The 27,073-nt window shown below is 52.7% G+C and overlaps 1 protein-coding gene across 3 annotated transcripts in view; it reads right to left on the bottom strand.

Annotated features, from left to right (window-relative positions):
* LOC134342247 (alpha-2-macroglobulin-like) overlaps window positions 1-2,571 on the bottom strand; it is a 182,923-nt gene extending 180,352 nt beyond the window's left edge. For 2 of the 3 annotated variants that reach the window (XM_063040210.1, XM_063040209.1), the window contains exon 1: window positions 2,329-2,571. In XM_063040210.1, coding sequence (XP_062896280.1) covers window positions 2,329-2,387 — 59 coding nt within the window. In that variant the 5' untranslated portion in view covers window positions 2,388-2,571. The remainder of the gene's footprint in view (window positions 1-2,328) is intronic. The other variant, XM_063040208.1, reaches the window with a different exon arrangement.
* Window positions 2,572-27,073: the final 24,502 nt, after the last annotated feature.

Below are 27,073 nucleotides of genomic sequence, written 5' to 3' on the forward strand. Positions count from 1 at the left end.
TCCTTGCCCCCTCTCTCTCCCCATCTCTCTCTCTCTGTCCTTCCCTCCTTGCCCCCCTCTCCCCATCTCTCTCTCTCTGTCCTTCCCTCCTTGCCCCCTCTCTCTCCCCATCTCTCTCTCTGTCATTCCCTCCTTGCCCCCCTCCCCATCTCTCTCTCTCTGTCCTTCCCTCCTTGCCCCCCTCTCCCCATCTCTCTCTCTCCTTCCCTCCTTGCCCCCCTCTCCCCATCTCTCTCTCTGTCCTTCCCTCCTTGCCCCCCTCTCCCCATCTCTCTCTCTCTCTCTGTCCTTCCCTCCTTGCCCCCCTCTCCCCATCCTCCTCTGTCTTCCCTCCTCTCCCCATCATCTCTCTCTCTCTGTCCTTCCCTCCTTGCCCCCCTCTCCCCATCTCTCTCTCTCTGTCCTTCCCTCCTTGCCCCCTCTCTCTCCCCATCTCTCTCTCTCTGTCTTCCCTCCTTGCCCCCCCTCCCCATCTCTCTCTCTCTGTCCTTCCCTCCTTGCCCCCCTCTCCCCATCTCTCTCTCTCTGTCCTTCCCTCCTTGCCCCCCCTCTCTCCCCATCTCCTCTCTCTCTCTCTGTCCTTCCCTCCTTGCCCCCCTTCCCCATCTCTCTCTCTGTCCTTCCCTCCTTGCCCCCCTCTCCCCATCTCTCTCTCTCTGTCCTTCCCTCCTTGCCCCCTCTCTCTCCCCATCTCTCTCTCTCTGTCCTTCCCTCCTTGCCCCCCTCTCCCCATCTCTCTCTCTCTCTCTCTCTGTCCTTCCCTCCTTGCCCCCCTCTCCCCATCTCTCTCTCTCTGTCCTTCCCTCCTTGCCCCCCCTCTCCCCATCTCTCTCTCTCTGTCCTTCCCTCCTTGCCCCCCTCTCCCCATCTCTCTCTCTCTGTCCTTCCCTCCTTGCCCCCCTCTCTCCCCATCTCTCTCTCTCTGTCCTTCCCTCCTTGCCCCCCTCTCCCCATCTCTCTCTCTCTCTCTCTCTCTCTGTCTCTTCTCTCTCTCTCTGTCCTTCCCTCCTTGCCCCCCTCTCCCCATCTCTCTCTCTCTGTCCTTCCCTCCTTGCCCCCCTCCCCATCTCTCTCTCTCTCTGTCCTTCCCTCCTTGCCCCCCCTCTCCCCATCTCTCTCTCTCTGTCCTTCCCTCCTTGCCCCCCTCTCCCCATCTCTCTCCCTCTGCCCCCTCCTTCCTCTCCTTGTCTTCCCTCCCTCCCCATCTCTCTCTCTCTCTGTCCTTCCCTCCTTGCCCCCCTCCCCATTCCCTTCCCTCCTGCCCCCCTCTCCCCATCTCTCTCTCTGTCCTTCCCTCCTTGCCCCCCTCTCCCCATCTCTCTCTCTGTCCTTCCCTCCTTGCCCCCCTCTCCCCATCTCTCTCTCTCTCTCTGTCCTTCCCTCCTTGCCCCCTCTCTCTCCCCATCTCTCTCTCTGTCCTTCCCTCCTTGCCCCCTCTCTCTCCCCATCTCTCTCTCTCTGTCCTTCCCTCCTTGCCCCCCCTCCCCATCTCTCTCTCTCTCTGTCCTTCCCTCCTTGCCCCCTCTCTCTCCCCATCTCTCTCTCTCTGTCATTCCCTCCTTGCCCCCCCTCCCCATCTCTCTCTCTCTGTCCTTCCCTCCTTGCCCCCTCTCTCTCCCCATCTCTCTCTCTCTGTCATTCCCTCCTTGCCCCCCCTCCCCATCTCTCTCTCTGTCCTTCCCTCCTTGCCCCCTCTCTCTCCCCATCTCTCTCTCTCTGTCATTCCCTCCTTGCCCCCCTCCCCATCTCTCTCTCTGTCCTTCCCTCCTTGCCCCCCTCTCCCCATCTCTCTCTCTGTCCTTCCCTCCTTGCCCCCTCTCTCTCCCCATCTCTCTCTCTGTCCTTCCCTCCTTGCCCCCTCTCTCTCCCCATCTCTCTCTCTGTCATTCCCTCCTTGCCCCCCTCCCCATCTCTCTCTCTGTCCTTCCCTCCTTGCCCCCCTCTCCCCATCTCTCTCTCTGTCCTTCCCTCCTTGCCCCCTCTCTCTCCCCATCTCTCTCTCTGTCCTTCCCTCCTTGCCCCCCTCTCCCCATCTCTCTCTCTGTCCTTCCCTCCTTGCCCCCTCTCTCTCCCCATCTCTCTCTCTGTCCTTCCCTCCTTGCCCCCTCTCTCTCCCCATCTCTCTCTCTGTCCTTCCCTCCTTGCCCCCCTCTCCCCATCTCTCTCTCTCTGTCCTTCCCTCCTTGCCCCCCTCTCCCCATCTCTCTCTGTCCTTCCCTCCTTGCCCCCCTCTCCCCATCTCTCTCTCTCTCTCTGTCCTTCCCTCCTTGCCCCCTCTCTCTCCCCATCTCTCCTGTCTCCCTCCCTCCCTCTCCCCCCGGTACTCACTGAAACGGCGTTACCAACGCCGGGGCCATAGCGACGACCAGAACCCAGAGGACCGCCATGACTCTGCACTCCGTCCGGGGACAGGTCCGCCGATTGACCTGCTGACTCCCGCTCCCTCCCTTAAATCGGGGGCGGGAGGTCGCGGGATTTCATCACCGCCTTCCAGTAAACATGTTTACACAGAGCAAACAGAGAGGGTGGGGAGAGAGGGGAGAGAGTATGTGGGCGGGAGTGAGAGAGGAGCTGAGGGAGGGAGGGAGAGACAGACAGAGAGACAGAGAGAGAGAGAGAGAGAGTGAGAGTGAGAGAGGAGCTGAGGGAGGGAGGGAGAGAGAGAGAGGGAGAGAGAGGGGGAGGGTGAGGGGGAGGGAGAGAGTGTGTGGGCGGGAGAGTGGGAGAGAGGAGTTGAGGGAGGGAGGGAGAGACAGACAGAGAGACAGAGAGAGAGAGAGAGAGTGAGAGTGAGAGAGGAGCTGAGGGAGGGAGGGAGAGAGAGAGGGAGAGAGAGGGGGAGAGTGAGGGGGAGGGAGAGAGTGTGTGGGCGGGAGAGTGGGAGAGAGGAGCTGAGGGAGGGAGAGAGAGGGAGAGAGAGGGGGAGGGAGAGAGTGTGTGGGCGGGAGAGTGGGAGAGAGGAGTTGAGGGAGGGAGGGAGAGACAGAGATAGAGGGAGAGAGAGTGAGGGGGAGGGAGAGAGTGTGTGGGCGGGAGAGTGGGAGAGAGGAGTTGAGGGAGGGAGGGAGAGACAGACAGAGAGACAGAGAGAGAGAGAGAGAGTGAGAGTGAGAGAGGAGCTGAGGGAGGGAGGGAGAGAGAGAGGGAGAGAGAGGGGGAGAGTGAGGGGGAGGGAGAGAGTGTGTGGGCGGGAGAGTGGGAGAGAGGAGCTGAGGGAGGGAGAGAGAGGGAGAGAGAGGGGGAGGGAGAGAGTGTGTGGGCGGGAGAGTGGGAGAGAGGAGTTGAGGGAGGGAGGGAGAGACAGAGATAGAGGGGGAGAGAGTGAGGGGGAGGGAGAGAGTGTGTGGGCGGGAGAGTGGGAGAGAGGAGTTGAGGGAGGGAGGGAGAGACAGAGATAGAGGGAGAGAGAGTGAGGGGGAGGGAGAGAGTGTGTGGGTGGGAGAGTGGGAGAGAGGAGCTGAGGGAGGGAGAGAGAGGGAGAGAGAGGGGGAGGGAGAGAGTGTGTGGGCGGGAGAGTGGGAGAGAGGAGTTGAGGGAGGGAGGGAGAGACAGAGATAGAGGGAGAGAGAGTGAGGGGGAGGGAGAGAGTGTGTGGGTGGGAGAGTGGGAGAGAGGAGCTGAGGGAGGGAGAGAGAGGGAGAGAGAGGGGGAGGGAGAGAGTGTGTGGGCGGGAGAGTGGGAGAGAGGAGTTGAGGGAGGGAGGGAGAGAGAGAGGGGGAGAGTGAGGGGGAGGGAGAGAGTGTGTGGGCGGGAGAGTGGGAGAGAGGAGCTGAGGGAGGGAGAGAGAGGGAGAGAGAGGGGGAGGGAGAGAGTGTGTGGGCGGGAGAGTGGGAGAGAGGAGTTGAGGGAGGGAGGGAGAGACAGAGATAGAGGGGGAGAGAGTGAGGGGGAGGGAGAGAGTGTGTGGGCGGGAGAGTGGGAGAGAGGAGTTGAGGGAGGGAGGGAGAGACAGAGATAGAGGGAGAGAGAGTGAGGGGGAGGGAGAGAGTGTGTGGGTGGGAGAGTGGGAGAGAGGAGCTGAGGGAGGGAGAGAGAGGGAGAGAGAGGGGGAGGGTGAGGGGGAGGGAGAGAGTGTGTGGGCGGGAGAGTGGGAGAGAGGAGTTGAGGGAGGGAGAGAGAGGGAGAGAGTGAGGGGGAGGGAGAGAGTGTGTGGGCGGGAGAGTGGGAGAGAGGAGTTGAGGGAGGGAGGGAGAGACAGAGATAGAGGGGGAGAGAGTGAGGGGGAGGGAGAGAGTGTGTGGGCGGGAGAGTGGGAGAGAGGAGTTGAGGGAGGGAGGGAGAGACAGAGATAGAGGGAGAGAGAGTGAGGGGGAGGGAGAGAGTGTGTGGGTGGGAGAGTGGGAGAGAGGAGCTGAGGGAGGGAGAGAGAGGGGGAGGGGGAGGGGGAGGGAGAGAGTGTGTGGGCGGGAGAGTGGGAGAGAGGAGTTGAGGGAGGGAGGGAGAGACAGAGATAGAGGGGGAGAGAGTGAGGGGGAGGGAGAGAGTGTGTGGGTGGGAGAGTGGGAGAGAGGAGCTGAGGGAGGGAGGGAGAGACAGACAGAGAGAGAGAGAGGGGAGAAACAGAGTGAGAGAGGGGAAGAGAGAGAGGGAGAGTGAAGACGGAGAACGTGGGGGGGAGAGAGTGAACAGGAGAGAGGGAGATAGGGGTGGGAGAGAGAGAGAGGAGAGAGGGGACAGGAGAGAGGGAGATAGGGGTGGGAGAAGGGGAGAGAGGAGAGAGGGAACCGGAGAGAGGGAGATGGGAGGAGAGAGGGAGAGAGATTTAGAGTGTGAGAAAGAGGGGGAGAGTGAGGGACTGAGAGAGGAGGGAGACAGAGAGAAGACGGAGAGGGAGATAGAGAGAGAACAAGAGACAGATGGGGTGGGAGAGGGGGGAGAGAGTGAACAGGGAAGAAAGAGAAGGAGAGAGAGAGGCTGAGAGCAGGGTGCGGGGTGGTGAGTGGAGGGAGATCCATACAGACAGAGGGGGTGGGAGGGAAAGCAGGAGAGAAGGAGTGGTGAAGGTAGGGACAGAGAGAGAGAGAGAGGAGACGGGAAGAGAGCTGGGGGCAGCTAGAGAGAGAGAGAGGAAGAGAGGGGAGTGGAGTGGGAGGGTGGACGAGGTTAAAGGTGAGGGAGTGAGATGGGAACAGAGGCAGGGAGACTGGGAGAGGGGAGAGAGGGATGGAGACAGAGAGAGTGGGAGAGGAGGGAGAGGGATGGAGAGGGAGAGGAGAGAGAGAGACTGGGAGGGGAGAGAGGGATGAGGCAGACAGTAGGAGAGGGGAGGGAGGGATGGAAGCAGAGAGAGTGGGAGAGGGGAGAGAGAGAGATGGAGACAGACAGTGGGAGAGGGGAGAGAGGGATGGAGACAGAGAGTGGAAGAAGAACTGGGAAGTGGGAGACAGAATGAAGGGGAAAAGGGGGGAGTACTGAGGAGGGGCCAAAGGAAGAGAATGAGGGATCTGGAAGTTTCTGCACACCCTAACCCTGACGGGACACCATTTGTATACCTCAGAAAGGGGGAGCCCCCGGTGCAGGAGGGGCAGAGGGGCAGGTGTTGGTGGGTTCTCTCTCTGTACCTCGAGCGGCCTGGTGCCTCCGGGGAGCATAGTACAGAGAAACATCTTGTGAACCCAGGGGTGTGGGGTGGGGGGAATGTCAGTGAATTGGACATAGTTGTCGTGTAAACCCAGGAGGGCAGTGGGGGGGGAGGGGTGAACGTCAGTGACATGGGGGCCACCCTTTCTGACAGTCACGTCCCGACCTGACCCCACCCCGACTGGTCGCATCTCCCGGCGCGTGGGACGTAACATAGCTTCTGAGTCTGCCTGCGTCGCTGGGAACGCTTTCTGGGATGTGATAGTGCTTTCCTCTCCCCCCGCACCCCCCACGAAGACACCTCAGAGGCTACTGTATACAAATATCTCATCAGCCAGTCATAAGACCATGAGATAAAGGGGCAGAATTACACCATTCGGAGTCCATTCCGCCATTTTATCACGGCTGGTCCATTTTCCCTCTCAGCCCCATTCTCCTGCCTTCCCCCCCGTATCCCCCCATGCCCCGACCAGTGAAGAATCTGTCACCCTCTGCCTGAAACGGACGTAAGGACTTGGCCTCTACAGCTGCCTGCGGCAACGAATTGCGCAGATGGCTAAAGATATTCCTGACGAAAGGGTTCTGGCCCGAAACGTCGACTGCACTCCTTTTCCACGGATGCTGCCTGGCCTGCTGAGTTCCTCCAGCATTTTCCATGTGTGGCTGGAATTTCCGGTATCTGCGGATTCTCTCTCGATCGTAAACAAAATTCCTCCTCATTTCCATTCTGAACAGGCGTCTCTCTATTCTGAGGCTGTGCCCTCTGGTCCTGGGCTCCCGTCCCAGGAAACATCCTCTCCACATCCACTCTCTCTAGGCCTTTCAACATTTGATAGGTTTCAATGAGATCCCCCACCCCCACCCCCACCCAATGCCAGCACGTTGTTTCTCAGATAAGGGTCCCTAAAATGCTCACAACACTCCCAGATGCAGTCTGACCAGTGCCTTATAAAACCTCAGCATCACATCCTTGCTTTTGTATTCTAGTCCTCTCGAAATGAATGCTAACATCGTGCGCGCTTTCCTCACAGTCCACTCAACCTGCCGACTAGCCATCAGGGATTCCTTCACGAAGGCCCCCAAGTCCCTTTTGCACTTCAGAACTGCTGAATTTTAATAACCTATGCCTTCTACCAACGTGCATGACGACACATTTCCTGGCGCCGTGCTCCATCTGCCATTTCTCAGCCAAGCTTGTCTGCACCAGCCAAGACTCCCTCCTGACCTAATCCCCCCACTTGGCCCATATCCCTGAAAGTATGTACGTGTCTAATCCACACATTCTAATTGTACCTGCTTCTCAGCCTTCATCCGCCCCGGTTTGCCGCAAAACAGCAGGCACCTCCTCCTCAGTAATCTGCACTGGGTGCGCTGTTTACCTCGCTTCTATAGACCCGGGGTAAATACAGATGCAAAAAAAATCCATTTCAGATCTCCCCGTCCCTTTCAGCTTCACGCATGGAATCAGAATCAGGTTTATTATCAGCCACGTATGACGTGAAATTTGTTAACTTAGCAGCAGCAATTCAATGCAATACATAATCTAGCAGAGAGAAAAAAAAACGTAATAATGAATAAACAAGTAAATCAATTAGGTACGTTTGTATATTGAATAGATTTTTTAAAAGTGCAAGAACAGAAATACTGTAAATTAAAAAAGTGAGGTTGTGTCCAAACTTTCAATGTCCATTTAGGAATCGGACGGCAGAGGGGAAGAAGCTGTTCCTGAATCGCTGAGTGTGTGTCTTCAGGCTTCTGTATCTCCTCCCTGATGGTAACAGTGAGAAAAGGCCATGCCCTGGGTGCTGGAGGGTCCTAAATAATGGACGCTGTCTTTCTGAGACACCGCTCCCTGAAGATGTCCTGGGTACTTTGTAGGCTAGTACCCAAGATGGAGCCGACTAGATTTACAACCCTCTGCAGCTTCTTTCGGTCCTGTGCAGTAGCCTCTCCATACCAGACAGTGATGCAGCCTGTCAGAATGCTCCCCACCGTACAACTATAGAAGTTTTTGAGTGTATTTGTTGACGTGCCAAATCTCTTCAAACTCCTAATAAAGTATAGCTGCTGTCTTGCCCTCTTTATAACCACATCGATATGTTGGGACCAGGTCAGATCCTCAGAGATCTTGACACCCAGGAACTTGAAACTGCTCACTCTCTCCACTTCTGATCCCTCTATGAGGATTGGTATGTGTTCCTTCGTCTTACCCTTCCTGAAGTCCACAATCAGCTCTTTCGTCTTACTGATGTTGAGTGCCAGGTTGTTGCTGCAGCACCACTCCACTAGTTGGCAAATCTCACTCCTGTACGCCCTCTCGTCACCACCTGAGATTCTACCAAGGATGGTTGTATCGTCAGCAAACTTATAGATGGAATTTGAGCTATGCCTAGCCCCCACAGTCATGGGTATAGAGAGAGTAGAGCGGTGGGCTAAGCACACACCCCTGAGGTGCGCCAGTGTGTTGATCGTCAGCAAGGAGGATATCCATTCTCATCTTCCAGAGGACCAATTCTGTCCTTTGCAATCCTTTTGCCCTTAACATATCTGTAGATGACTTTTGCATTCTTCTTCACTTTGGCTGCTCGGGCAATCTCGTGCCTTCTTTCAGCCCTCCAGATTTATTTATAAAGAGTTCTCTTTCATTTCTTGTCCTCCATAAGCACCTCACTTGTTCCCACCTGCTTGTGCATCTTCTTTGTTTTCCTTAAAAGGAGAAGTGTGAGGTGGTACACTTTGGAAGGACAAACTCCAAGGCAGAGTACAAAGTCAATGGCAGGATACTTGGTAGTGTGGAGGAGCAGAGGGATCTGGGGGTACATGTCCACAGATCCCTGAAAGTTGCCTCACAGGTAGATAGGGTAGTTAAGAAAGCTTATGGGGTGTTAGCTTTCATAAGTCGAGGGATAGAGTTTAAGAGTCGCGATGTAATGATGCAGCTCTATAAAACTCTGGTTAGGCCACACTTGGAGTACTGTGTCCAGTTCTGGACACCTCACTATAGGAAGGTTGTGGAAGCATTGGAAAGGATACAGAGGAGATTTACCAGGATGCTGCCTGGTTTAGAGAGTATGCATTATGATCAGAGATTAAGGGAGCTAGGGGCTTTACTCTTTGGAGAGAAGGAGGATGAGAGGAGACATGATAGAGGTGTACAAGATATTAAGAGGAATAGATAGAGTGGACAGCCAGCGCCTCTTCCCCAGGGCACCACTGCTCAATACAAGAGGACATGGCTTTAAGGTAAGGGGTGGGAAGTTGAAGGGGGATATTAGAGGAAGGTTTTTTACTCAGAGAGTGGTTGGTGCGTGGAATGCACTGCCTGAGTCAGTGGTGGGGGCAGATACACTAGTGAAGTTTAAGAGACTACGAGACAGGTATATGGAGGAATTTAAGGTGGGGGGGTTATATGGGAGGCAGGGTTTGAGGGTCGGCACGACATTGTGGGCCGAAGGGCCTGTGCTGTGTTGTACTATTCTATGTTTAACCAGGGCCTCAATATCTCTTGGAGACCAAGGGTCCCTACCCCTGTTAACTTTACCGTTTATTCTGACAGGAACATGCAAGCTTTGTGCTCTCAAAGTTTCGCCATTGAAGGTCTGCCACTCACCAAGTACACCTTTGCCAGTCTGTCCCAATCCAGACTTGTCAGATTCTTTCTCATCCCTTTTGGAACCTCAGCTCCTGGACCAGACCTAACTCCTCGCACATTTACATTGAAACGAATGGCATTGTGCTCACTTGATTCAAAGTGTTCCCCACCCCAGCCCACTCCCTCCGCCACGCTCCACCTGCCCTGTCTCATTTCCTAATAGCTGATCAGTATCTCAATGGGACTTCGAGTTACTGAGTATGGAAACTTTCCTGAACACAATCGGCTTTTCCTACAGTCGTCCCCACCTGCCTATGCCCGTAATGCACCTCCTCCTCCTCTCCTCCCTCTATTTCAGGAAATTGTGTTGCAGCTTTATAAATCTCTGGCCAGACCACATCAGAAGAGTTACATTCAGTTCTGGTCACCCTGTTACGAGGATGGACGTGAGTGCTTTGAAGAGAGTTCAGAAAGCTGCAGACGCAATTGCCTTGATTAGCCGAGGGCACTGGGCAGGGTGTGGCAGCTCCAGAGAAATCCGGTCAGGCTGCATCTGCAGCACTGAATTCAGCTCTGGTCGCCATGTTACAGAGAGGGTGTGGAGGAATTCGCCAGAATACTGCCTGGTTGAGAGGGTCTGAGCTGTCAACAGAGATCAGACAATCTTGGCCACCGCGCTCTGTGTGGAAATACTTGCCCTCACATCTCAACAGACAACAGACAACAGGTGCAGGAGTCGGCCATTCGGCCCTTCGAGCCAGCACCATCATTCACTGTGATCCTGGCTGATCATCCACAATCTGTATCCAGTTCCTGCCTTATCCCCATAACCTTTTGATTCCGCTATCTTTAAGAGCTCTATCCATCTCTTTCTTGAAAGCATTCAGAGACTTGGCCTCCACTGCCTTCTGGGGCAGAGCATTCCACATATCCACCACTCTCTGGGTGAAAAAGTTTTTCCTCAACTCCGTTTTAAATGGCCTACCCCTAATTCTTAAACTGTGGCCTCTGGTTCTGGACTCACCCATCATCGGGAACATGCTTCCTGCCTCCAGCGTGTCCAATCCCTTAATAATCTTACATGTTTCAATAAGATCCCCTCTCAGCCTTCTAAATTCCAGAGTATACAAGCCCAGTCGCTCCAATCTTTCGACATATGACAGTCCTGCCAACCCGGGAATTAACCTTGTGAACCTACGCTGCACTCCCTCAATAGCAAGAATGTCCTTCCTCAAATTTGGAGACCAAAACTGCACACAGTACTCCACCTCCCTTGAACTTCTCCCCTCTCACCTTAAACACACACCCTCTGGGACCAGACATTTCCACCCTGAGGGACAAACGTACCGGTTGTCTGCTCTCCCCGTGACCCTCGTAGTCTCATAAACCTCCCTCAGCGTCCGGCGCGCTGGGGAAAACAATCCAAGCTTGGCTGACCTCTCGTTACAGCTCGTGCCCTCTAACCCAGGCAGGGTCCTGGCGAATCTGTCTAAACATCCATGCCCCCCCCCACATCCTTCCTGTTACTGACTCCAATGCTCCAGCTGGGGCCTGGCCAGACTTCTGTAGACCTGAATGCTCTCAAAAACATCTCCACTGGTTCCCCTGATCTTTTGGGCACCCATAACGTCTTTCCCCTCAGTCAACGCCGATCATGGAGACATTTGTTGAAAAAGCCACCCATGTCCTATGGTTTAAGGCATAGGCAGCCCTGCTAATCCATCAAGGGGGCTGGCCGACTCCCTCCCCAGCCAACCTCTTACAGATGGGATGGACAGCACCCCCTTGGGATTTTATTAGGCAGCTGTTTAAATCTGACGTCCTGTTCCCATTCCGTGGCCCTCCTCTCCTGCCACGATGAGGCCTCCCTCAGGCTGGAGGAACAACACCTCATGTTCCGTCTGGGTAGCCAAACTTACCCCTCACATCCCCCCTGAACTTACCCCGTCTCTGGGTCAAAAACTTACCCCTCACTTCCACCCCCCCCACCTTCAATGCCTGCCCTCTGGTGTCAGACATTTCAACCCGGTCAGTCTTTGTGTAGTTCTTTTTTCAAATTGTGCCTCGTATTTCTGTATTTTCCTGTGAATGCCCACAAAAAAATGAGCCTCGCAGTCATTTCAATCAGGGCACCTGCACACCTGCTCGTCCCTGCAAGTGTCTGAGCGGCCAATCACGCGGCAACAACTCGGGGCAGAAAGAGCACGCCGATATGGCCAGGAGGCTCAGCTGTTGTTCAGGCCAAACATCAGAACGGGGGTGGGGAATGTGATCTGCGTGACTTTGACCGCGGGAATGACTGTTGGTGCCAGATGGGGTGGTTTGATGATTGCAGAGATTTTCACGCACGGCAGACTCTGGAGTTTACAGAGAACGGTGTGAAAAGCATCAGGCAGTGAAAACCGCCTCGTTGATGAGAGAGGCCGGCAGTGGTTCGGGCTGACAGGGGCGGAGAGGACAGTAAACCAGGCGATACGAGAGCGGCGTGCCGAAGTGGGTCTCCGAGCGCACGACGCGTCGAGCCGGGAAGCGGACGGGCAGCAGCAGCAGAAGATCGCAGACATTCGCTCAGTGACCGGTTTGTTAGGTAGCTCCCGTGCCCTAATAAAGTGGGTATCGAGTAGGCGCGTGCTCTGACAGTAAATTTACTTTGAACTTGGCCCACGGTCAATAAATGTATCAGAGTCTGTGCTCCCAAAAGAATTGGATGTTGTTGCCAGTTCCAAGGGCTCGGATGTTCACGGGCCTCCCTCCCTCCCTCCCTCCCTCCCTGTGACCCCGGGGCCTGGGGGGAAAACGCCAAGGCCTAGAGCCAACTCTTCCCGGCAGTGACCGTAGTCCTGACGGCCAGGGCCCCACCGGGCAGCTCACAGGTAAAGTTTAACGAACCCGGCTCCTGGTTTATCTGGTTAGCGATTACCAGAGATAATGCCAAGGGGGAGGGGCGGGAGGTCTCAGGGTACAATCCCTACGCTCAGACCGCAGATCCTCATCGTCTTCTCCTCACGGGTCACCTGCCACCTTCGGCACTCTCTCTCTGTCTCAGTTCTTTTCTCCTCCCCTCCGACTGCTCTCTCCCTGGCCCTTCACTCTCTTTCTGGCCCCCATATTTCTCTCTCTGTGCTCTCTGGCCCTTCTTTCAATCTCTGTCCTGTCCCCCTCTCATATCTCTCTCCCTCTCTCTCTCTCTCTCTCTCTTTCTCTCTCTCACTCACTCTCTTTCACTCTGTCTCACTCTCTCTCTCTCTCTCTCTCTCTCTCTCTCTCTCTCTCTCTCTCCCCTCCCCCCCTCACTTCCTCCTACTCCTGGGATCTCCGGTAAGGCCGCCTCACGGCGGTAAATTCCCGGAACTCCTTCCCGCAGACCGCAATGACACCACTGTGAGGACACCTGGCCCCCTGATCCCACACATCCCCCCCTCAGGTTCTGCCCACTCCCCCACACCCGGGGGGGGGTGCCACCTCTACCTCCACCACCCACCCCACCCACAAGGAGAACCAGAGAATCTGGGGGAGTGTGCACACTCCACACAGACAGACAGACAGGCAGTGCTGGTGGTCAGGGTTGGACCCAGAGTCAGGAGCCAAGCTCCGAACCAAAATCAGGCTCACTGTCGCTGAGAGAGGTCATAAAATCTGCCGTTCTGTGGCAGCAGGACAGGGCAATGCCTAAAAAAGTTACTGTAAGTTACAGAGAGACCGGTAGGATTGAGGAACGATGAGGCAGAGTCAAGACCGTTCAGAAATCAGGTGGCCGAGGGGAAGAAGCTGTTCCTGAATCACTGAGTGTGTGCCTTCAGGCTCCTGTACCTCCTTCCCCGATGGTAGTAACGGGAAGAGGGCACAGCCTGGGACGGTGAGGGTCCCTGGCTGATGGACGCTGCCTTCCTGAGCCACTGCCTCTTGGAGATGTCCTCAACAGGGAGAAAAAGTGCTGGATTTGGCCATCTCCAACAGAAGACCACAAGCTACAGGAGCAGAAGTAGGCCATTTGGCCCATCGAGTCTGCCCCGCCGTTCAGCCAGGGGCTGATCCAATTCCTCCAGTCATCCCCACTCCCCTGCCTTCTCCCCAAACCCCTTGATGCCCTGGCTAATCAAGAACCTATCTCTGCCTTAAATTCACCCAAAGACTTGGCCTCCACAGCCGCCCGTGGCAACAAATTCAGAATCAGCTTTATTATCACCGGCATGTGACGTGAAATTTGTTAACTTATCAGCAGCAGTTCGATGCAATACATAATCTAGCAGAGAGATAATAAAATAACAATAATAATAATAAATAGACAAATAAATCAATTAAGCACATGGAATAGATTTTTAAAACTTTGGAAAAACAGAAATAAAAGTGGTGCAGTGTCCAAAGCTTCAATGTCCATTCAGAAATCGGACGGCAGAGGGGAAGAAGCTGTTCCTGAATCGCTGAGTGTGTGCCTTCAGGCTTCTGTACCTCCTACCTGATGGTAACAGTGAGAAAAGGCCATGCCCTGGGTGCTGGAGGGTCCTTAATAATGGACGCTGCCTTTCTGAGACACCGCTCCCTGAAGATGTCCTGGGTACTTTGTAGGCTGGTACCCAAGATGGAGCTGACGACATTTACAGCCTTCTACAGCTTCTCTCGGTCCTGTGCAGTATTCCCTCCATACCAGACAGTGATGCAGCCTGTCAGAATGCTCCCCACCGTACAACGATAGAAGTTTTTGAGTATATTTGTTGACGTACCAAATCTCTTCATATTCCCAATAAAGTATAGCCGCTGTCTTGCCCTCTTTATAACTACATCTTTATTCTTTGGAGCGTAGAAGGTTGAGGGGGGACTTGATAGAGGTGTTTAAAATTATGAGGGGGATTGATAGAGTTGACGTGGATAGGCTTTTTCCATTGAGAGTGGGGGAGATTCAAACAAGAGGACATGAGTTGAGAGTTAAAGGGCAAAAGTTTAGGGGTAACATGAGGGGGAACTTCTTTACTCAGAGAGTGGTGGCTGTGTGGAACGAGAAGTAGTTGGGGCAGGATCGATGTTGTCGTTTAAAGTTAAATTGGATAGATATATGGACAGGAGAGGAATGGAGGGTTATGGGCTGGGTGCAGGTCGGTGGGACGACGTGAGAGTAAGAGTTCGGCACGGACTAGAAGGGCCGAGATGGCCTGTTTCCGTGCTGTAATTGTTATATGGTTATATAGTTGGGACCAGGTTAGATCCTCAGAGATCTTGACATCCAGAAACTTGAAGCTGCTCTCTCTCTCTCTCTCTCTCTCTCTCTCCACTTCTGATCCCTCTATAAGGATTGGTATGTGTTCTTTCATCTTACCTTTCTTGAAGTCCACAATCAGCTCTTTTGTCTTACTGACGTTGAGTGCCAGGTTGTTGGCATATCTCACTCCGTTATGTGTCGTGGTCCAGTCCATGAAGTCTGCGTTCTGGTTCACGGTCTGGTCCATGGACTCTGGACTCCGGGTCTTCCGGCTGTCCCTTGTTTCAGTTGGGCTTGATCATAGGCACCTGATGCTCGTCTTGGGGCTGGGAATATAAGTGGCCCTGGGAGCGAGTGTGGGTGCTGGTTTGTCCTGTCAGTGTCCCCTTGGAGCAACCTGCTAGTGGAAGGCTAGAGCACCCATTTGCGATCTCTTGGTCTGGTTGGAGGAACACTTCTTCATGAAGCCTTGTTGTCTCTAGTCGGAGCAGTCATGATGGTATGGATTTAAAAACGTAAGCATGAGGAATTCTTCAGATGCTGGAAATTCAAGCAACACACATGTCAAAAAACGCCATCCCCTTCTCGCAATTCCTCCGTCTCTGCCGCATCTGCTCTCAGGATGAGGCTTTTCATTCCAGGACGAGGGAGATGTCCTCCTTCCCTGCCTCTACCATCAACTCTGCTCTCAAACGCATCTCCCCCATTTCACGTACATCTGCTCTCACTCCATCCTCCTGTCATCCCACTAGGAATAGGGTTCCCCTGGTCCTCACCTACCACCCCACCAGCCTCCGGGTCCAACATATTATTCTCCGTAACTTCCGCCACCTCCAACGGGATCCCACCACTAAGCACATCTTTCCCTCCCCCCCTCTCTCTGCATTCCGCAGGGATCGCTCCCAATGCGCCTCCCTTGTCCATTCGTCCCCCCCATCCCTCCCCACTGATCTCCCTTCCCAGCACTTATCCGTGTAAGCGGAACAAGTGCTACACATGCCCTTACACTTCCTCCCTTACCACCATTCAGGGCCCCAAACAGTCCTTCCAGGTGAGGCGACACTTCATCTGTGAGTCGACTGGGGTGATATACTGCGTCCGGTGCTCCCAATGTGGCCTTTTATATATTGGTGAGACCCGACGCAGACTGGGAGATTGTTTTGCTGAACATCTACGCTCTGTTCGCCAGAGAAAGCAGGATCTCCCAGTGGCCGCACATTTTAATTCCACATCCCATTCCCATTCTGACATGTCTATCCACGGCCTCCTCTACTGTCAAGATGAAGCCACACTCAGGTTGGAGGAACAACACCTTATATTCCGTCTGGGTAGCCTCCAACCTGATGGCATGAACATTGACTTCTCTAACTTCCGCGAATGCCCCACCTCCCCCTCGTACCCTATCTGTTATTTATTTATATACACACATTCTTTCTCTCTCTCTCCTTTTTCTCCCTCTGTCCCTCTGACTATACCCCTTGCCCATCCTCTGGGTTTTCCCCCCTCCCCCTTCTCCTTCTCCCTGGGCCTCCTGTCCCATGATCCTCTCATATCCCCTTTGTCTATCACCTGTCCAGCTCTTGGCTCCATCCCTCCCCCTCCTGTCTTCTCCTATCATTTCGGATCTCCCCCTCCCCCTCCCACTTTCAAATCTCTTACTCGCTCTTCCTTCAGTTAGTCCTGACGAAGGGTCTCGGCCCGAAATGTCGACTGTACCTCTTCCTAGAGATGCTGCCTGGCCTGCGGCGTTCACCAGCAACTTTGATGTGTGTTGTTTGATGGTATAGACTCGGCCTTTTCTGGGGCCAGCTGAGCAGCCATCTGCCACTCTGAGCTAGATATGGATTCAGCTGTTTCTGTGGCCAGTCAGTCACTGAAAGCAAGCATGCAGGTACAGCAGGCAGTGAAGAAAGCTAATGGCATGCTGGCCTTCATAACAAGGGGAATTGAGTATAAGAGCAAAGAGGTCCTTCTGCAGCTGTACAGGGCCCTGGTGAGACCACACCTGGAGTACTGTGTGCAGTTTTGGTCTCCAAATTTGAGGAAGGACATTCTTGCTATTGAGGGAGTGCAGCGTAGGTTCACAAGGTTAATTCCCGGGATGGCGAGACTGTCATATGTCGAAAGATTGGAGCCACTGGGCTTGTATACTCTGGAATTTAGAAGGATGAGAGAGGATCTGATTGAAACATATAAGATTATTAAGGGATTGGACACGCTGGAGGCAGGAAGCATGTTCCCGCTGATGGGTGAGTCCAGAACCAGAGGCCACAGTTTAAGAATAAGGGGTCGGCCATTTAGAACGGAGATGAGGAAAAACTTTTTCACCCAGAGAGTGGTGGATATGTGGAATGCTCTGCCCCAGAAGGCAGTGGAGGCCAAGTCTCTGGATGCTTTCAAGAAAGAGATGGATAGAGCTCTTAAAGATCGCGGAATCAAAGGTTATGGGGATAAGGCAGGAACTGGATACTGATTGTGGATGATCAGCCAGGATCACAGTGAATGGCGGTGCTGGCTCGAAGGGCTGAATGGCCTAATCCTGCACCTGTTGTCTGTTGTTGCTGGCTGCCCCGAGACTCGGAGTCACTCTGGACTGAGCTCCTTTCCTGTCCTTGCCTCCGTGGGGTAAGTCAGGCCATCTTTGCCACTACCCTGAGACTGGTCTGTTCCCTTCCCCTCTCCATCTGAATCCCTGACAGTTTCCTTGGCGATTTACCTAGGCAGTCATCCTGGCCCCACGTCCTGGGAACGGTCCTGGCCCTGTGCTCTCAGAGGGAGTCCTGGCGCCATACTCAAAGGGCCTCGAAGAACCCGGGCCTCGCCTAGTCCTGTAGCCAGGCCTCGAAGAACCCAAGCTATGTCCAGTCCTGTAGCCACGTCATGTCTTCGCCTAGATCCGGCATCCGAGCCCGAGTCAAGACCCAGGTTCTGGATCCTTGTCCAGTCTCTGGCTCAGAGTCCAAGCCCAGGCTCCCAGTTCCTTGTCCTGGTCCCGCTTTCCCAGCCAAAGTCCTAACCCAAGTCTGTGTCCAGTCCCATCTCTAACTCTAGTCCAGTCCAGTTCCCAGTACTTCAGTGTCTGTGTCTTGCATTAGGGCCCACCTTATGACAGTACGCCCTCTCGTCACCACCTGAGATTCTACCAACAATAGTTGTATCATCAGCAAATTTATTGATGGTATTTGAGCTATGCCTAGCTACAGAGTCATGTATGTACAGAGAGTAGGGCAGTGGGCTAAGCACACACCCCTGAGGTGCGCCAGAGGTGGATATCAGCGAGGTGAAATGATATCTGTAATCTGTCAAGTAGGGTACCGTGCACAATCCTGATTTGATGGAGACGGACGTGAGAGTACGGAGGAACATCTGGAGAAACTTCTGAAATGCCTGTTTCGCTGCCGCTGCTACTGTGCGATCGAGAATCTCCAGAGCAGAAGGCCCCAAATCCTCGGTTTTGCTTGTTTCGGCGGCCGGGGCGAGGTCGAAGGACCTCGGCAGAGGATGGCGCTCGGGAGGCTGTACCGGAGGGGCTGGTCGGAGGCTCGGAGTTTTCGGACGGATGGACTCAGTGTCGGCTGTGGTCGGCTGCTTCCAAAACATCGGCAAGTTGACGGTGCCTGGAGGTTTATGGCAGGGAGTTTCTCCCTTTTGCCACCTGCTATCAGGGACTCGAGAGTCGATCGGGACTTTGAGACTTCTTTTTTACCGTGCCCATGGTCTGTTCTTCATCAAATTATGGTATTGTTTTGCACTGCTGTAGCTATATGTTATAATTATGTGGTTCTGTCAATGTTAGTCTTTGGTCTGTCCTGTTTTCTGTGATATCACTCCGGAGGAACATTGTATCATTTCTTAATGCATGTATGCATTTCTAAATGACAATAAATGAGGACTGAGTTTTCTCATAATCTAATCTAATATGTTATCACCAATCCACACACATTGTGGTCTTCCGGTTAGAAAGCTGAGGATCCAATTGCAGAGGGAGGTACAGAGGCCCAGGTTCTGCAACTTCTCAATCAGGATTGTGGGAATGATGGCATTGAATGCTGAGCTATAGTCGATGAACAGCATCCTGACGTCGGTGTTTGTGTTGTCCAGGTGGTCTAAAGCCGTGTGGAAAGCCATTGAGATTGTGTCTGCCGTTGACCTATTGTGGCCATAGGCAAATTGCAATGAGTCCAGGTCCTTGCTGAGGCAAGAGTTCAGTCTGGTCATGTCCAACCTCTCAAAGCATTTCATCACTGTCGATGTGAGTGCTACCGGGTGATAGTCATTAGATTATGAAGACACGTAGTCTCCTTTTATTGTCATTTAGTAATGCATGCATTAAGAAATGATACATTATTTCCTCTGGTGTGATATCACAAAACACAGGACAAACCAAAACTGAAAAAACTAACAAAACCACATAATTATAACATATAGTTACAACAGTGCAACAATACCATAACTTGATGAAGAAGTCCATGAGCACAGTAAAGTTCAAAGTCTCTCAAATGTCCCACATCTCACGCAGACGGGAGAAGGAAGAAGAACTCTCCCTGCCATGCCCGACCACAATCCGACTCTGAATCATCCGAAAACTTCGAGCTCTGATCAGCTCTCCGACACCGAGTACTGAGTGAACCCTGCCGAACGATTCGACCTCCTTCTTGGTTGCCAAAAGCAGGCAGGGCCAGGGATTTTGAGGCCTACTCTCCGAAAGATTCCCGACCACGCAGTAACGACAGCAGCGGACGGGCGTTTCAGAAATTTCTCCAGATGTTCCTCTGTGCTCTCACGTCCATTCTCCATCAAATCAGAATTGTCCACGGCCCCTATTTAACAGACACGATTTCACTTTTCACCGGAGAGCTGCGTACGCGTGGCACGCTGCCATCTTCTCCTCCCACCATTAAGGCAGCCCACATTATTCTTCTTTGGCAGTGGTATAATTGTTGCCTTTTTGAAGAAAGTGGGAACTTCTGCCTGTCGCAGTGAGAGGTTGAAAATGTCCTTGAATACTCCTGCTAATTGGTTGCCACAGGTTTTCAGCCCCATTAGGTACTCCATCCCACCTTGTGAGGGCTCACTCTCTTTAGATACAGCCTACCACCCTTTGCATTCCACAGATTTACCACCCTCTGACTGAAGTAATTTCTCCCTATCTCTGTTCGAAATGGGCGTCCTTCAATCCTGAAGGCATGCCCTCTTGTCCTAGACTCCCCTACCATGGGAAATAACTTTGCCATATTTAATCTGTTCAGGCCTTTTAACACTCGGAATGTTTCTATGAGATCCCCCCCCCCCCATTCTCCGGAACTCCAGGGAATACATAGTCATGGTCATGCTTTATTGATCCCGGGGGAAATTGGCTACTACAGCCCAAGAGCTGCCAGATGTTTCTCATACGTTAAACCTCTCATTCCTGGAATCATTCTCGTGAATCTTTTCTGAACCCTCTCCATTGTCAGTATATCCTTTCTAAAATAAGGAGCCCAAAACTGCACACAATACTCCAAGTGTGGTCTCACGATTAAAGAGCCGCAACATCACATCCCTGCTCTTATATTCTATACCTCTAGAAAGGAATGCCAACATTGTATTCGCCTTCTTCACATCCAACTCAACGTGGAGGTTAACCTTTAGGGTATCCTGCACAAGGACTCCCAACTCCCTTTGCATCTCTGCATTTTGAATTCTCTCCCCACCTAAATAATAGTCCGCCTGTTTATTTCTTCCACCAAAGTGCATGACCATACACTTTCCAACATTGTATTTCATTTGGCACTTTTTTACCCATTCCCTTAAGTCTCTCTGCAGGCTCTCTGTTTCCTCAATACTACCTGCTCCTCCACCTATCTTTGCATCATCAGCAAATTTAGCCACAAATCAATTAATACTGTAGTCCAAATCATTGATATACATCGTAAAAAGCAGCGGTCCCAATACCGACCCCTGTGGAAATCCACTGGTAACCAGCAGCCAGCCAGAATAGGATCCCTTTATTCCCACTCTCTGTTTTCTGCCGACCAGCCAATGCTCCACCCACGCTGGTACCTTCCCTGTAATTCCACGGGCTCTTACCTTGTTAAGCAGCTTCATGTGGGGCACCTTGTCAAAGGCCTTCTGAAAATCCAAGTACACCACATCTACTGCATCTCCTCGAAAAAAAATTGCAGTAGGTTTGTCAGGCAGGATTTTCCTTTCAGGAAACCATGCTGGCTTGGGCCCATCTTGTCATGTGCCTCCAGGTACTCCATAATCTCATCCTTAACAATTGATTCCAACAACTTCCCAACCTGCTGTCAGGCCTAACAGGTCTTGAGTTTCCTTTCTGCTGCCTCCCACCCTTCTTAAATAGCAGAGTAACATTTGCAATTTTCCAGTCATCTGGTACAATGTCAGAATCTAACAATTCTTGAAAGGTCATAGTCATACTTTATTGATCCCGGAGGAAACAGGTTTTCGTTACACCAACCAAGAATAGAGTATAAATATAGCAACATAAAACCATAAATAATTAAATAATAAAATGTAAATTATGCAAGGAAATAAGTCCAGGACCAGCCTATTGGCTCAGGGTGTCTGACCCTCCAAGGGAGGAGTTGTAAAGTTTGATGGCCACAGGCAGGAATGACTTCCTATGACGCTCTGTGCTGCATCTCGGTGGAATGAGTCTCTGGCTGAATGTACTCCTGTGCCCACCCAGTACATTATGTAGTGGATGGGAGACATCATCGTTAATGCTTCCTCAGTCTCTCCTGCTACTTCCTTCAGAACCCGAGGGTGCATTCCATCAGGTCCAGGAGATTTATCCACCCTCAGACCATTAAACTTCCTGAGCACCTTCTCAGTCGTAATTTTCACTGCACAAACTTCACTTCCCTGACACTCTTGAATGTCCGGTATACTGCAGACATCTTCCATTGTGAAGACTGATGAAAAATACTCATTCAGTTCCTCTGCCATCTCTGCGTCTCTCATTACAATATCTCCAGCGTCATTTTCTATTGGTCCTATATCTACTATCAACTCTCTTTTGCCCTTTATGTACTTAAAAAAAAAAGCTTTTAGTATCTTCTTTGATATTAGTTGACAGTTTCCTTTCATAATTCATCTTTTCCTTCCTAATGACCTTAGAAAACATAGAAAACATACAGCACAATACAGACCCTTCAGCCCACAAAGCTGTGCTGAACATGTCCCTACCTTAGAACTACCTGGGCTTTACCCATAGTCCGCTATTTTTCTGAGCTCCATGTAGCCATCCAGGAGTCTCTTAAAAGACCCTATCGTTTCCCCCTCCACCACTATCGCCGGCAGCCCATTCCACACACCCACCACTTTTTAAAAAAAAACTTACCACTGACATCTCCTCTGTACCTACTTCCAAACACCTGAAACCTGTGCCCTCTCGTGCTAGCCATTTCAGCCCTGGGAAAAAGCCTCTGACTATCCATACAATCAATGCCTCTCATCATCTTGTACACCTCTTTCAGGTCACCATTCATCCTCCATCGCTCCAAGGAGAAAAGGCCGAGTTCACTCAACCTATTCTCATAAGGCATGCTCCCCAATCCAGGCAACATCCTTGTAAATCTCCTCTGCACCCTTTCTGTGGTTTCCCCGTCCTTCCTGTAGTGAGGCGACCAGAACTGAGCACAGTACTCCAAGTGGGGTCTGACCAGGGTCCGATATAGCTGCAACATTACCTCTCAGCTCCTAAACTCAATTTTAAAAGCTTCCCAATCCTCTATCTTCCCACTAGCTCTGGCTTCCTTGAATGCTCTCATTTGCTTTTACTTTGGCTCTGACTTCACTTGTCAGCCACAGTGGTGTCTTACTTCCATTTGAAAATTTCTTCTTATTTGGAATATATCTGTCTTGCACTTCCCTCATTTTTTGCAGAAACTCCAGCCATTGCTGCTCTGCTGTCCTTCCTGCTAGTGTCCCTTTCCAGTCAACCTTGCCCCGTTCCCCTCTCATGCCATTGTAATTTCCTTTATTCCACTGAAATACCGACACATCGGAATTTAGTTTCTCCTCCTCAAATTTCAAAGTGAACTGGATCATATTGTGATCACTGTTCCCCAAGGGTTCCTTAACCTTAAGCTCTCTTATCACCTCCATATCATTGCACAACACCCAATCCAGCACAGCCAATCCCCTAGTGGGCTCAACAACAAGTTGTTCTAAAAAGCCATCCCTTAGACATTCTACAAATTCTCTCTCTTGAGATCCAGTACTGATCTGGTTTTCCCAATCCACTTTCATGTTCAATTCCCCAACGATTATCATGACATTGCCCTTCTGACACGCCTATTCTATCTCCTACTGTAATTTGTAATCCACATCCCAGCTGCTGTTTGGAGGCCTGTATACAACTGCCATTAGGGTCCTTTTACCCTTGCCATTTCTTAACTCAACCCACAGAGACTCGACACCTTCCGATCCTAAGTCATCCCTTTCTAATGATTTAATAGATAGAAAGATAGGTTAGTAGGCTGAGGGGGTGTTGTGGCCCTGTGTATAAGAAATAATACACAGGGCCACAACACCCCCTCGGCCTACTAACCTATCTTTCCGATACACCGTTTATCCTTGGACGTTCAGCTCCCAATTTCAGCCGTCCTTTAGCCAAGTTTCAGAGATGGCCAAAACGTCATACTTGCCAATCTGTAGATGAATTTCAAGATCGTCCATTTTATGCCTTAAGTGTGACAAGCAAGGCTCTCCCCACCATTGAGCACATCTAAACAAAACGCTGTGGCAAGAAAGCATCCATCTTCAGGGACCCCAAAACACAGGCTGTACTCTCCACATGCTCCTGCCATCAGGAAGGAGGTACAGGGGCCTTAGGACCCACACCACCAAGTTCAGGGACAGTTATTACCCCTCAGCCATCAGGAAGGAGGTACAGGAGCCTCAGGACCCACACCACCAGGTTCAGGGACAGTTATTACCCCTCAGCCATCAGGAAGGAGGTACAGGAGCCTCAGGACCCCCACCACCAGGTTCAGAGACAGTTATCACCCCTCAACCATCAGGAAGGAGGTACAGGAGCCTCAGGACTCGCACCACCAGGTTCAGGGACAGTTATCACCCCTCAACCATCAGGAAGGAGGTACAGGAGCCTCAGGACTCGCACCACCAGGTTCAGGGACAGTTATCACCCCTCAACCATCAGGAAGGAGGTACAGGAGATTCAGGACTCGCACCACCAGGTTCAGGGACAGTTATCACCCCTCAACCATCAGGAAGGAGGTACAGGAGATTCAGGACTCGCACCACCAGGTTCAGGGACAGTTATCACCCCTCAACCATCAGGAAGGAGGTACAGGAGCCTCAGGACTCACACCACCAGGTTCAGGAACAGTTATCACCCCACAACCATCAGGAAGGAGGTACAGGAGCCTCAGGACTCACACCACCAGGTTCAGGGACAGTTATTACCCCTCAACCATCAGGAAGGAGGTACAGGAGCCTCAGGGCCCACACCCTCAGGTTCAGGAACAGTTATTACTCCCTCAACCATCAGGAAGGAGGTACAGGAGCCTCAGGACCCACACCACCAGGTTCAGGGACAGTTATCACCCCTCAACCATCAGGAAGGAGGTACAGGAGCCTCAGGACCCACACCACCAGGTTCAGGGACAGTTATCACCCCTCAACCATCAGGAAGGAGGTACAGGAGCCTCAGGACCCACACCACCAGGTTCAGGGACAGTTATCACCCCTCAACCATCAGGAAGGAGGTACAGGAGCCTCAGGACCCACACCACCAGGTTCAGGGACAGTTATTACCCCTCAACCATCAGGAAGGAGGTACAGGAGCCTCAGGGCCCACACCCTCAGGTTCAGGAACAGTTATTACTCCCTCAACCATCAGGAAGGAGGTACAGGAGCCTCAGGACCCACACCACCAGGTTCAGGGACAGTTATCACCCCTCAACCATCAGGAAGGAGGTACAGGAGCCTCAGGACCCACACCACCAGGTTCAGGGACAGTTATCACCCCTCAACCATCAGGAAGGAGGTACAGGAGCCTCAGGACCCACACCACCAGGTTCAGGGACAGTTATCACCCCTCAACCATCAGGAAGGAGGTACAGGAGCCTCAGGACCCACACCACCAGGTTCAGGGACAGTTATCACCCCTCAACCATCAGGAAGGAGGTACAGGAGTCTCAGGACCCACACCACCAGGTTCAGGGACAGTTATCACCCCCTCAACCATCAGGAAGGAGGTACAGGAGCCTAAGGACCCACACCACCAGGTTCAGGGACAGTTATCACCCCTCAACCATCAGGAAGGAGGTACAGGAGCCTCAGGACCCACACCACCAGGTTCAGGGACAGTTATCACCCCTCAAACGTCAGGAAGGAGGTACCGGAGCCTCAGGACCCACACCACCAGGTTCAGGGACAGTTATTACCCCCTCAACCATCAGGAAGGAGGTACAGGAGCCTCAGGACCCACACCACCAGGTTCAGGGACAGTTATCACCCCTCAACCATCAGGAAGGAGGTACAGGAGCCTCAGGGCCCACACCCTCAGGTTCAGGAACAGTTATTACTCCCTCAACCATCAGGAAGGAGGTACAGGAGCCTCAGGACCCACACCACCAGGTTCAGGGACAGTTATCACCCCTCAACCATCAGGAAGGAGGTACAGGAGCCTCAGGACCCACACCACCAGGTTCAGGGACAGTTATCACCCCTCAACCATCAGGAAGGAGGTACAGGAGCCTCAGGACCCACACCACCAGGTTCAGGGACAGTTATCACCCCTCAACCATCAGGAAGGAGGTACAGGAGCCTCAGGACCCACACCACCAGGTTCAGGGACAGTTATCACCCCTCAACCATCAGGAAGGAGGTACAGGAGTCTCAGGACCCACACCACCAGGTTCAGGGACAGTTATCACCCCCTCAACCATCAGGAAGGAGGTACAGGAGCCTAAGGACCCACACCACCAGGTTCAGGGACAGTTATCACCCCTCAACCATCAGGAAGGAGGTACAGGAGCCTCAGGACCCACACCACCAGGTTCAGGGACAGTTATCACCCCTCAAACGTCAGGAAGGAGGTACCGGAGCCTCAGGACCCACACCACCAGGTTCAGGGACAGTTATTACCCCCTCAACCATCAGGAAGGAGGTACAGGAGCCTCAGGACCCACACCACCAGGTTCAGGGACAGTTATCACCCCTCAACCATCAGGAAGGAGGTACAGGAGCCTCAGGGCCCACACCCTCAGGTTCAGGAACAGTTATTACTCCCTCAACCATCAGGAAGGAGGTACAGGAGCCTCAGGACCCACACCACCAGGTTCAGGGACAGTTATCACCCCTCAACCATCAGGAAGGAGGTACAGGAGCCTCAGGACCCACACCACCAGGTTCAGGGACAGTTATCACCCCTCAACCATCAGGAAGGAGGTACAGGAGCCTCAGGACCCACACCACCAGGTTCAGGGACAGTTATCACCCCTCAACCATCAGGAAGGAGGTACAGGAGCCTCAGGACCCACACCACCAGGTTCAGGGACAGTTATCACCCCTCAACCATCAGGAAGGAGGTACAGGAGTCTCAGGACCCACACCACCAGGTTCAGGGACAGTTATCACCCCCTCAACCATCAGGAAGGAGGTACAGGAGCCTAAGGACCCACACCACCAGGTTCAGGGACAGTTATCACCCCTCAACCATCAGGAAGGAGGTACAGGAGCCTCAGGACCCACACCACCAGGTTCAGGGACAGTTATCACCCCTCAAACGTCAGGAAGGAGGTACCGGAGCCTCAGGACCCACACCACCAGGTTCAGGGACAGTTATTACCCCCTCAACCATCAGGAAGGAGGTACAGGAGCCTCAGGACCCACACCACCAGGTTCAGGGACAGTTATTACCCCTCAACCATCAGGAAGGAGGTACCGGAGCCTCAGGACTCTCACCACCAGCTTCATGAAAAGTTATAGTTGATCCTGTTATAGAACACACAACATAGAAGAGTACAGGACAGAAACAGGCCATTCGGCCCACAAGGTTGTGCTGGGTCAGCTAAAAAGTAAATCTAAAACACCCAAACACTAATCCCTCCTACCCACACCCTGTCCATATCCCTCCATCTTCCTCACATCCCTGTGCCTCTCCAAACATCTCTCAAAAGCCTCGAATGTATTTGCCTCTCCCACCACCCACCACTCTCTGGGTAAAAAACTTACCCCTCACATCCCCCCCCACCCCACCTTCAATGCCTGCCCTCTGGTGTGAGACATTTCAACCCCGGGAAACAGATACTCTCTGTCCACTCTCTCTCTGCCTCTCACAGTCTTATAATCCTTTCTCAGATCTCCCCTCGGCCACCAGCGCTCCAGAGAAATCTACCCAAGTTTACCCAGCCCCTCGTGAGAGCGCACGCCCTCCAAAACCAGGCAGCGTCCCGGTGAGCCTCTCCTGCCCCCTCTCCAAAGCCCCGACGTCCTCCCTGTAGTGGGGAGACCAGAACAGTGTGCAATACTCCAGATGGGGCCCTATCGACCTGCGTAGCCTCTTTCAAGGAGCTGTGAACTTTGACCCCGAGATCTCTCTGCTCAGCAACCCTGTTCAGGATCTTGCCCTTAACAGAGTGCTGCCTCCATGCATTTGCCCTACCGAGGGGCAACACCTCACATTTATCAGGGTTAAACTGCATCTGCCATCCCTCAGCCCATATCTG

Source organism: Mobula hypostoma, unplaced genomic scaffold (assembly GCF_963921235.1).
Source record: "Mobula hypostoma unplaced genomic scaffold, sMobHyp1.1 scaffold_70, whole genome shotgun sequence".
Taxonomy (NCBI): Eukaryota; Metazoa; Chordata; class Chondrichthyes; order Myliobatiformes; family Myliobatidae; genus Mobula; species Mobula hypostoma.